At 40.2% G+C, this 12,107-nt stretch overlaps 1 protein-coding gene across 2 annotated transcripts in view; it reads left to right on the top strand.

The window, feature by feature from the left end:
• cep104 (centrosomal protein 104) overlaps positions 1-12,107 on the top strand; it is a 29,882-nt gene that overhangs the window by 11,879 nt on the left and 5,896 nt on the right. For both annotated transcript variants that reach the window (XM_041066172.1, XM_041066165.1), the window contains exons 13-19: positions 3,336-3,512; positions 7,831-8,031; positions 9,059-9,154; positions 9,436-9,523; positions 10,031-10,103; positions 10,339-10,447; positions 10,572-10,710. In XM_041066172.1, coding sequence (XP_040922106.1) covers positions 3,336-3,512; positions 7,831-8,031; positions 9,059-9,154; positions 9,436-9,523; positions 10,031-10,103; positions 10,339-10,447; positions 10,572-10,710 — 883 coding nt within the window. The remainder of the gene's footprint in view (positions 1-3,335; positions 3,513-7,830; positions 8,032-9,058; positions 9,155-9,435; positions 9,524-10,030; positions 10,104-10,338; positions 10,448-10,571; positions 10,711-12,107) is intronic.

The following is a 12,107-nucleotide window of genomic DNA, read 5'->3' as shown; positions in this document are numbered from 1 at the left end:
TGCAAAAGGGTTTAAGTAACCTCCCTATCCCATGAGGCAGGCCTGTACAAGGGCGGGTCTGTTAACAAGACAGTGTGACAGAAAAGCTAGAAATTAAATGAATACAGCCATGCACCATTAAAACAAAAGCACGACCATAAAAAAGACATGAATACATAAAATAGTATGAAAATAATAAACTGACACATCTTTCTTCGACAATGCCATTCACATTTCATTTACATAGAGAAGAAAGACTATCTAAAAATAATAATACTACCACCACAGTGTGTTCAAAGGCTCCATCCTACACAGATGAACAGTAAAACAACTGATGCATATGCCATAGAAATTTTAAGCAAAACCAGCTTACTTCTGGTCCAGAATTTAAAGAATAATGTTAATTTTTCAGCATTTATCTGCACTTAAAGAAAGTCATTTCCCAAAAGCTGAAACTGACAGAGGTAAAATGTCACCAGCTTGATACACTGAAGCCAGTAAAATATCACACTATGAGAAAGGAAAGGGAGGAAAATGATGGGGTGGCCATTTTGTCCACATCAGGGATTATAGCTTCAAAGCTGAAGAGATGATAAAGTGTGATAACTTGGGCCAGAGGATAAAAATGCCATGCAAAATTTATTATTCAAAAACTAATACTAAAGCTAATACTGGGAGATAAAAAGAAAAAACAACACTTTAATCCAAAGTCAAAATCAAGGTGTGGGGTGTAGAAAAAAAGAGATCCCCCTTCTGTCAGCATTCAGCAAAGAACTTCAGAATACAAAATGAGGAAACAACTTTAACCCTAACCCGTGGAAAACACAAAGCTGATCCATATAAAGTAGAGGTCTCTTCTCTGCAGCTGAATCAGTTCTACTCCTCCATAAAATGAATCTAAAAACTATATTATAAAAATCTAAAAACTATACTATACTGTTATTATTCAGGAATTATGTCTGTCCATATAAAAAATGTCACTCATTTTACAAAGAAATCCTCATTTGTTTATCATGAAGACCTCTCACGTACAGAGACGTGGATGAGCAAAATACTTCAGAAGTTGTCAAAGAATGTAGTCAAAGAAGATAAAATCTTTCTTAAGCTCTGAATTCATCAAAGAGGAGAAAATGTTGCTGTTGTGGTTTGGAAAGGGCATTAGATCGCAGTGAAATGAAGAACGAATGGACATCACATCCCTTGTAATCCTAAGCCTTTAGGTCAAGTTAAAGCAGTTATTCTTTTTTCAACAGTAGAAAATTCTCTTCTTATGCCGATACTATCCACAGCATAGGCTGTGTCGCAGAACCAAGCTCTGAATACACACATTTCTATATGAGAATAATGTGTACAATCCATTATCTTTGACAAACTGTTTCACTTTCCCTGAAGAAAACAGTTGTGTAAAGCCTCCTGTGGCTCTGGAGGAGCGTCTCTTGCTTTAACAGGGTCATCATCCACAATTTAACATCTCCAGCAAATTTGTTTAACTTATGTTGACCAACTAATCGGCTAACTGACTTATTGTGTCCCGAGGCTGGATTCCTCCTGTAGGCACTTTCATAAACACCCTTGCTGTCATTTGAGTAATAGTGTCATTGCTATGAATAGTATTCACGATAGATAAATAGACATAAAACATTTTACAGGCAATGACTGCGTATACATGCACCTGCAGAATGAAGCGATCTTATTAGTGTGTATGCTTAATTGAGTTGTAATGTGAATGTAAACACAGATAGTGGATGTGATTAAATAGAGCAGCTTTTGTTCCTTCCAGGTGAGATCAGTGTGATGGGCAAAACCCACAATTCGTGCGTACATTCAAAACAATGGTCAGAAAGGTGCCGTGTTTACACGCTCCACAGAAAGCAAACAGAGGGAACAGCTCCAACATGTGCAACACCCAATCCAACTTTCCACCAAAGGCAAACTTTGAAGGAGAAGAGTTTGGTGCTTTTGATTGGTCTATCTCTGAATTTTTGAATTCAAGGATTAAGTCCCCCTTTTCCTTTTTCCTTGCCTCTGTTTTTGGTTTTGTTTTTGGTTTTTTTAAGATTTTAGGACCATTTTGTCTTTAATTTTTAGTGAGAGACTGACAGGGAACTGACAGGGAACTGACAGGGAACATCCAGGGAACATCCAGAAAGATCCTCAGGTGGATTTGAACCTGAGATGTTGCTGATTTCATAGAGTGTGCATCTTTGGCCCTAGTTCTCAGATTTTATTGGTTGGTGTTGTCAGGTGTCCACCGCTCACCTGGCTGAGGGGCTTTTTCAGTTGCTGGAAATATTTGTATATATTATATAGTTATATAGTAATAACTATAACAATAACTATATATATAGTATATATATAGTTATTGTAAATAACTGTAATTAAATAGAGCATATCCAAGCGTTATTTAATATATTTAAGAATACTAACTTGAATTGTCTTAAGTTTGCTTTCCGAACATGATATTGATTACAAAGGCCTCACTGTCTGCATGCTGCAGTGTTCTTCACTCAAGTTTGATGTACATGGTGAGTTAGGAGGTGTCTTGAGGTGTTGTCATAATCTGTCACAGGTTTCAAACAAGCCCCATGTTGTAGATACCCTGACTACCTTTTGGAAGAAAGCGATTGGTAGTGATGTTAGGTATTTGCGTACTTTACTGAGGGGTGGGGGAAAGTGTTGTGGATGATTCTGTGAGGACATATAGTATGTAGGTAAGGTAAATGTCTAACTGTGCGAACATGTGTAACATTTGTCTGGTTAGTGGAGTCTGTCACACTGTTCCTATGCAGGACTGTGTGTGTGTTGACTATAAAAGAAAAGCTGTCTTTAAGAGCTACAGTTGCTTCTGTTTCAATGAGTTCAGCTTAGGTCATAACTGTGCAGGCTGTGACCATGAGTCTCAGCCCTCTGAAATCATCGCTCAGCCCTTCCTGGTCTGTTCTGTTCAGAAGTCTATTAGAGCAAAGACTGAATGCTTCTTTGTATTTCAAGGACAAATTCTGTTTTTTTGTGTGTGTGTGTGAGTGTGTGTGTGTTGTGTATGTCCCATGTTTCTGACATACATTCCACTCACCTGATGAGACTAAAATAGCAAGCAACTGAGAGAAGTTTCTCCAAGAGCTTTCTTCCGTCATACTTTAATTGTACACTTGTATTCTCTGTCATGACTTGTCTCTCCGCCGGATGCTTGTGCTGAGTGACAAATCACTGTGTGTAACATCACACAGTTATGGTTTGTCAGTGCCTTTCAGCACACGCATTATTTAATTTAAAGGTGTAAGTCTGCAAAGACACTGCATGATCTTAACACTGTAAATTTTAGACTCAGTGTCTGTTTCTCATTTCCCCTCTTTTAGGAAATTGCTGTTTTGAAGGATGTACGGGCCCTGCAGGTAATCCCTGGTGAGCTGGTGAAGCCCTTCAAATCCAACTTCCCCTCTCGCCTGGCTCAGAGTCGGGCCGAGCTGCTCGAGAAGCTACTCGCTGAGCTGGGTACAGAGAACTCTGGCTTCACCCTGGAGAATGTCATGACGGTAAAGGGCCTTAAAGAAATGCATGTATTCATTCTTTTTGCTGTGATGTTGGCTTCCTTAATTATGGATGTCAACAGTGGCTGTGATTACAGTGATCTTTTTCAACCTGTTAGCTCAAGTGCAAGTTAATTATCAATCTTTTGCCTGAGAAACCAAATTTAGATCTGGTCTGACCCCAAAGTCTTTACAGAAATCAGGAGCAGTTTTTTATCATAAGATAATAAGATGTTTGTTCCATTATCCATTGAAATGTACAAAATATTTGCAGCAGCAGCCACAAAAACCACCACTGTAAGTACTGATGGTCAGAATTTAACAGGCTGTCAAACACTTCTCTACTAAAGCTGCTAACAAGCTGACATACCCTCCACAACATGATAGCACATGTACTGCACAAGGCACATACAGTATAATGCCTGTATTACTCCTTCAAGCTGATGATTTTCCATTACATTTGGCTTAGTAATTACAATATGACTAATAACTGAAAGGAGAGCAGTCCCTCCCTTTCTTACTATGACCTAAACAGGCTGTCAGTGAGCTCTAGTCAGCTGAGTCAGTGTTGTCACCATTGGCATCCACTTTATGTCCCTTGCAGTCCTCTGGTTCCCAGCAGTGACCTAATATTTACATGCAAACGATCCAACTGTTGACCATGCTGAGCAGGACAACGAGTACTTCTGTCCTCCCCTCTATAGTTTACGGCCGGTCCTCCACCCATCCCCCTCCACTCATCCTTCCTCTTGACTTGACTTGGCTTTTATCAGTGAGAGCAAATTGTAAGGTTTGTCCTCCAAGTTTCTCCACCTTCTCAAGCCAAAGCCACATAGGTGGCACTGGGTGGCCTGTGTTTGCATGTTACTGCATGCTTGCTTAACGCCTGCCTCCTTTTGTGCTGGCTGCATCCTGTGTTTGCTTGGGAAACATTAGATTAGAGTCTAGATTGAGATGTGACAGAAGGGCTGTTCTCCACAGCTTCCTTGTCTTGCCTTCGCTCCTGTCCCGACAATCACGTTAAACAATTTGATGAGAAACACGTAAGACACACCTGGTTTAAACCAAAGCTTCAGTAGGCATGGGTTCTGAAAGACACTCACTGAGCACTTTATTATAGACACCTGCACACCAGCTTACTCATAGGTTTATTCAATCAGCCAGTCATGTGCAATGCAATGCATTAAATGCAGATATGGGTCGGGAGCTACAGTTAATGAAAATGTGATCTCAGCGACTTTAGCATGTGGCATGACTGATGTGTTAAATGGGCTGGTCTGAATTCTTCTGAAACTGCTGATCTCCTGGGATTTCCACCCACAACAGTCTCTAGAGTTTCACTCAGAACGATGCGAAAAACAAAGAACATCCAGTGAGCAGCAATTCTGAGGACGGAAACACCTTGTTGATGAGAGAGGCCAGAGGAGAATGGTGAGAGTGGTTTGTGCTGAAAAGGCTATGGTAACTGAAGTAACCACTGTTTACTGATGTGGTGGGCAGAAAAGTGACATGGTGAGCGTAAAACCTTTAGGTGGATGTGTGACAACAGTCAGCTAAGAACATAAATCCGAGGCTGCAGTGGACACAGGCTCATTAAAATTGGACGACTGTAGACTGGAAATACGTAGCCTGGTCTGATGAGTCTCACTTTCTGCTAAACCACGCAGATGGGAGGGTCAGAAATTGACGTTAGCAGCATGAATCTGTGGACCCAGCCTGTCTTGTGTCAACAGTCCAAGCCGGTGGTGGTGCAATAGTGTGGGGAATGTTTTCTTAGGAATGTTTTGGGCCATTTAATACCAGTCAATCATGGTTTGAATGCCACAGCCCATCTGACTGTTGTAGCCGACCATGTTCATCCCTTCATGGCCACAGTTTACCATCTTTTAATGGCTACTTCGACAATGAATATGTAGCTGACAAATCTGCAGACATCAGATGATGCAGGCATGTTAACAGGGACCAGAATCTCAAAGGAATGCTTCCAACATCTTATCAGCCTATGCCCTCAGCCTTTATCAGCCCCTAGAGGGAGAAAAATCAAGGATCCAAAACATTTTTAAAACCTTGGGGATATTTGTCCACAGTGTGGTGTCTGATAAAGGCTGGGTGATACACAAAGCACCTGAAGTTAATGTGGAATATTACCTTCTGTAAACTGGTGGGCAAACTGGAACCAAATCTCATCTGCACAATGGCTTACCAGGAATCTCAATGGAACGTCAAAGATAAGGCCAGAATATGTTGTGGCCAGACAGCATTAGACAATTTCAAATGTATGTGTAGATAGAGACAGATACACTAGATATTGCCAGCATCAGCATGTGCCAGGGAGGGTGAAAGTGGAAGGGGTTTACAAAAAAAAAGAAAAATAAGTCCTAAAGGAAGGAAAATGTTTGTTAAGATCTAACCCCACAAATATGGACGTAAACCTGCATATTGTATATCACCATGCCTCTGGTTGGCCGCCAAATACAAAGAAGTGGCAGAAATATACCACAAGTTGTCTTTCAATTAAATTAATACACCGAAGAAACTTGGTAAATGACTAAATCCTAAAATTCACAGCTGAAACGGCGACCAGTATCTGTTGTTTTCATTGACTCTTTAAGCTCATGCAACGTAGCCTCTGTGACAGCTCTAACAGCGTTAGCCCAGCTATGGTTTGAACATTTTTCCTTTTTGCTCTTCTGTTACCTGGGTGATCTGATTTGACGAGGGGGCCAGAGAGAAAAAAAGGGGGTGATTGAATTTCCTGTAATTAAAATGAGAAGTGCTCGGCAAAGACAACAGAGAATAATAGAAAGCTGCCCCTGAGACTGTTGAGCGAGGGATGGGTGGCCTTTGTGCACAGTTTACCTCTGGATGTTAATGCCCTCCACTGACGGGTTTACCATTGTGTTGCGGGTCTCTTCACAGAGATTATGTTGGATAATGGGCCCTTTTTACGTCATGATACGCACCTCCCTTGAAGGACTCTCTTGACAATGTCGCTGTTTTGTACATGAAACCTGCAGATATAACAAATATTGCTTCATATAACTTTGACTTGTTGATTTATGTGTTTAAAAGCACACACTGAAGATTTTCTGTGGCCTGCCTTGTTTTCCCAGGATACTATAGTGAAGACAAGTTACATTTAATTGTATGGCAGCTGTGTAAGGCAGTTTAAGCTGATACACACATGGCTAAGAATTCCAGTAAAACAACATGCAAAAACAAAATAAAGATGAAAAAATCTGATAAAGTAAAAACAAAACACACTGTTTCATTGCAGCTAGTGACTTTGTAGTGGTCCAACGAGTCGCTCAACATAGCAGAAGTTAAAAAACTGAATCAAAGGCACAAGTAAAGTACAAAGTGCAGTTTTTTATTTAGTATTGAGTAAGTAGGGGCACATTTAAGATCATGGGGAAGTTGAGTGCACCTGTATTGTTAACTGCTGAAGAACCGAGCCGTTTCCAAAAGAGCTGAGGGACACATTAGGTTTATGTTCTTAGAGATATTTAGTGACAACACTCATCTATGACTAACTGGAAGCTAGTGTAAGAATTAAGGAATGAGGGTAGGTGTGCTCAGTCTTCATGGTTATGGTTAGAGATCTGGCAGAAGTTAAAAAAATGGAAGCCCAAGAATTGAACCCAGGGGAACTCCACCTATCATATCATTTACGGACACACATGAAGCAAGTCTACTCAAAGAAATCAGGTTATACAGGAACGTGGACCTCGGGTTTAACTGCACTATAGTATCCTGGTTACTGTTAGCCTGCAGCAGGGCAGTAATTAGATTGTAGATTATTTTCTATATAACATATAACCCTTTTGTGAATTTTACAAATAGTTAAGTGTGATAAAGTCTTTGCCATTCACATGTAACATGTAAAAAGCCATTACACATTCTCACAGCCAGGAAGTGTGGCTTTGTCCAGGAGATTTCGAGCAGGTTTCACTAATCCCCTACCCTATTCCAATTACCTGGTTTATATTAGTAGTGGCATTTATGAAATCAGATGATTGTAAATAGCTGACTGTAACCCATTTACTTAACTGTTTATGGTGATTCTCAGGTTTATGATCACCAGTCGCAACAAGATATGAGCTGAAAATATCTGAGACAAAAGTCCAAATTAAATCTTACTTAAGGTTTCAAATAAGTTCAATGTCAACAACAACAAAAAAAATCCTTATTCCTATATAGCTGTTTCTGTTCAGTAGGTTGGACCAAAGCTGAAAATTGCATATGTCAGAACAGTAATATCCAGTTAGTCAAAATTTTGGTTTGATGTTCACATGTTAATAGAAAGCCTGTCTTCCTCTGTTAGTTCTGCACTGCGGCGTTGGAGCACAGTGCATCAACGGTTCGAGAGCTGGCAGCGCGCATCATCTTATCCTTGTACCAGCAGCACAAAAGTGCTGTTCTCAGCTACCTTCCACCCAACGACGCTGCTGCACGGAAGAACTTCCTCTACAAAACCCTCTTTGATGGCTTTGCCAAGATTGACGGAAAGCTGGTAGAGACTCAGGCAAGAAGAGGTTTTTTTTTTCGCTAAAAGTGAATCTTTCATTAACATTTGACATCTTCTTCACTTAAAGAGTGGATTTTAGAAACAACTGTAATCCGTCATTTATATGAGTGTCTCCATTCACAGTGTTGAAGCGAAACTGTCAGTCTGAGGGTGTGTTCACACAGTTTGTTTTATTCAGACAGATTGTAGTCAGAGGAGTAGCAGCTGGTAGGTGGACAGAGAAACTGCTAGACATGGCAGATGGGAGTGCTCTCATGCTGAAAAGAATTCAGCTTTTAAGAGGAGAGCACATGACTTCATGTCTTTTTTTTTTTTTTTAACAGTAACAAGGAAGAAGAGGTGGGGTTTCATGTTGCACAGACAGCTAATTGTCACCGCTGCCTCCTTTGCCAAATTCAGCACAGACAGTTGTGTCTGTCTTTTACTCATAAGGTTAAACAAATGACCAGATGCACACATGTGCTTTATATGTTGATGGGATAGTTCTGATACAGATATAGTGTTGTATTTCTTTCAGACTCACCATGCCATTGCTATCTGTTTGTGAATTTTCACTAGAAACAAACTTTTTCATATTATCAACACAAAATATGTTAAAGTGTGCCATTTGTTGTGTACTAGTGTAATCACAATGCAACCAGTAAAAAAGACAGATTGTGTTCTGAAGCTGGCATGGTGCAATGAAGGCTTCGACTCTTGCAGTGACCAAGCTTAATTTCTCACTGGCCTTGTTAGAGAGCTAGACTTCCCATTACGTAATGGCCAGGCTGCTGAGTAGCACTCATCTGCATAAGCTGTTGCCAACACAACCACACCACATCACTGCAGCTCCAGGAGTCTGCAGAGCTTTAAGCCATGCAACATTCAAAGAAGAAAATAATGAAATGAAAGCTGGTGTGGTGAGCAGGAAAGATCTGTGATCCTGAAGTGATAGTTTGAAAATGAAAATGAATTTGAGTAAAAGAGGACATCATAATAAAATGACTATGACTAAGTGGCTGATGGCTTGTCACGTTTCACCCAGACTTTGAAGAAAGGCAGTGGTCAGCAGGAGGGCCAAAGGGAGAAGGAGGAGATCCACTCTCTTCAGGAGCAGCTGGCTGCCTTGAAAGAGATCACAGTAGGTGGAGCTGTCATCATACTGCAATTACATCACCTCTCGTAATGACTGCTAATTTGTATTTATGACTCCACACAGAATTTTTACTCTCTAGGCGGTCAGAAACTCATTTACAGATCACAGCACCAGTGCATTAGATCTTCTTCACAGTCTTGGAACTTCCACCATTTATCACAGCTGCGTCTGTCTAAAGACACTGTTTACTTTTTTTTTTTTTTTTTAGAACTTTCCTTGTGTGATAACATTTCTTTGTTTTCTTATACCTCTCTCTGCTTGAGTAGGAGAAAAGCAATGAGAGCACCAAAGGACAAATGGGCAAGAGGGAAGCTCCTAAAGTTGAGAAAGAGTCCCAAAAAGCTGGCAAAGCACGTACGTACACATTTAACAAAAATGTAGACAAAAGCTTTATATTCTTTAATATGGTAAAACACCCTTACACTCTGTATACTGTTAGGTCTGATTTGGGTTGTGTTAAAGCATAAAGGGATGTTGCTTTATGGTGCAAAACAGCAGTATGGCACTGATGTACTCTGTTGAAAGGTCCATGAGCTCAAATTCCTTTAAATGTGCCACAATTAATGACATCAGTGGGAAAGACCATGGTAGTCAGTCACTTTTGCACCAGCATGGCACTGAAAGGGAAAACAAAAAAAAAAAATCATTTACCATTACCAAAACAGTACAATGTTTTGATTGGTTGGTAGTTTTGTCTAAGTGATGCATTAATATGTTTGTCTGAATATCTTCAAAGCATGCATAGACAGAGCTTTGTCTGTCTTTTAGTTCCATAACGCTGGATCTCATTTGGTTGGTACTTGAAATAGAGACCACCAACTGGTGCAGTCAAGTGAAAGATGTTTTCTTTTTTATTCCCAGCTGCCACAAAACCGCCCCAGAATAAGATAACAGACAGAGCAGATGTCCAACAATCTATCAACTGTCTGGACAAGTAAGTATCTCTTAACCCAAAGGAAACTTTAAAAAATTATTGGAATCATATAAAGATTCTCTGCTTTAGCATATTATCCTAGTCTCACTTTCACAGGTTTCACACTGCCAGTTCTTTTTCCAGCAGAGGTGTTAGCTTAACTTTCATTTAGTGTATTAGTTATGTTTATGTCATTGTTGTTCAAGTGCTAAGGCCACTGCTTTGATAAGATATGCACGTATGCACTCTGTTTCAGCTTGTGTATATTCTGTGGTAAAAAGGATGAGTCATTCACAGAGGAAGGGTTGGACCTTCACTACTGGAAACACTGTCCTATGCTGCGACGCTGTGATGAATGTAGACAGGTAGGTTTTTACATTTCTAGAACATTTGTCACTGTTTTCTCTAAAAATAGATGTGTTCCTGGTGCACACCACCTCAGTAATACAGCACAAAGACTTTGTGTACAGCTCTGCAATGTGTTCACAGGTAGTCGAGATATCCAGCCTCACCGAGCACCTGCTGGGTGAATGTGAAAACAGGTCCAAATTCAGTCAGTGCCCCCGCTGCTCAGAGGCTGTGGCCACTGAGGACCTTACTCGCCATGTCCAAGGTCCCGCCTGCAACCGTGAGTTCTGTCTCACTCTTTCTAGTTAATTTTCTATGTGACAGAAAAGTAACAAGAAAAACTGTGGCTCATTATATGTCAGCCACAAATGAAATATTAATGTAACTTGCAGTCGACAAAATGAATGATTTTCACAAATGTTTACTGTTGTACCTTCTGGGGCAAAGGGCAGCAGCCTGTGTCACAATTAGTTTACTAAGTCATTTTGTAAGTATTCTATTTTGAGTACAGTATTTGAATGCAGCATCATTTTTTTTTGCCATAAGGTAACATAGCAGTCAAAGTTTTAACTAAGAATTTTACCAAGCAAATGAGTACCGCAGAAAACATAAGCATCTTTCAGACACTTTAACTTCAATATGTAAATAAACAGCCAAATTTTCCTATCTTTCTCTCCCATAAAGGTTGGTCCCACAATTTGCCTGCGTGTACAGGGCTCACGTTAATGTGGTCACAAACATGAAAACATTAACAAATACAGCATGCACAGTGCTACTGTGATAAAATCTTTGCTGCTTTGGGTTACTTTGGTTGTATGTGATGTTATCATTGTCCTGCCAGACTGTCCTAAAAGTAGTAGATTACATAAAAGCCGCTACACTTGGTGGAAGTGTTGCACTTTACGAGCTAACCTGTAACTTGCTTGTATTAGCCTGCTACAACAGCATGTCAAGCTAGCTGTGCTGTTAACTGAAAGTTATCTTGGTTGCTAAACAGAAAAAAAAGCTAACACTGTTCATTCAAGAGAGGGACATAAAGCATGGACTCCTCAGGACTGACTGCAAACCATGCCTTGAGTTTATATTCAGAGCAGAGTGGTATGAATGGCACGACAGAGATAATAGCTTTCTCTATTTCTGACCCTCTGGCTCTCCCTTCCCTAAAAGGTCAACTCTGTCAAAAGAGTTTCCAGTTCATCAACTACAGGTCAAAGTTCAACATAAATGAATCCTTCAGTGGATGTCCCATAGCCTAATGATTGAGGCGAATACCACTAAACCGCAATTTGTCCGCAGTTCAACTCCCAACTGAGAGACACTTGTTTCATGTCACACCCCCTCTTTCTCCCCACATTTCCTGTCTGTAATATCTATGACTGTTGTCAAATAAAGCTGATGAGACTGTGCTCTTACTCCCACAAAGTTTGCCCTGTTGCCAGTCCTAAACCCTCACTGTGTGTGTCTTGGTTTGTGTGTACTATACTTGATATCATCAATCTGATGAGCATATGGTATCCTAATCTGTTAGTCAAAGCATTTTCTTTGTTTCACCTCTGCCTCAATGCTTTCCTTCTTCCCCTAACAGAGTTCACAAAACAAAAAACTTACTTCCTCATTAGATTAACCATTGGCTTTGTTCTGGAAAAGAAAAAAAAAGAAAGACACATTTCCTGAAAC

This window comes from Toxotes jaculatrix, chromosome 2 (assembly GCF_017976425.1).
Source record: "Toxotes jaculatrix isolate fToxJac2 chromosome 2, fToxJac2.pri, whole genome shotgun sequence".
NCBI classification, from domain to species: domain Eukaryota; kingdom Metazoa; phylum Chordata; class Actinopteri; family Toxotidae; genus Toxotes; species Toxotes jaculatrix.
Note: the sequence above shows the minus strand (reverse complement) of the source record. Positions and strands in the feature narration are given on the sequence as shown.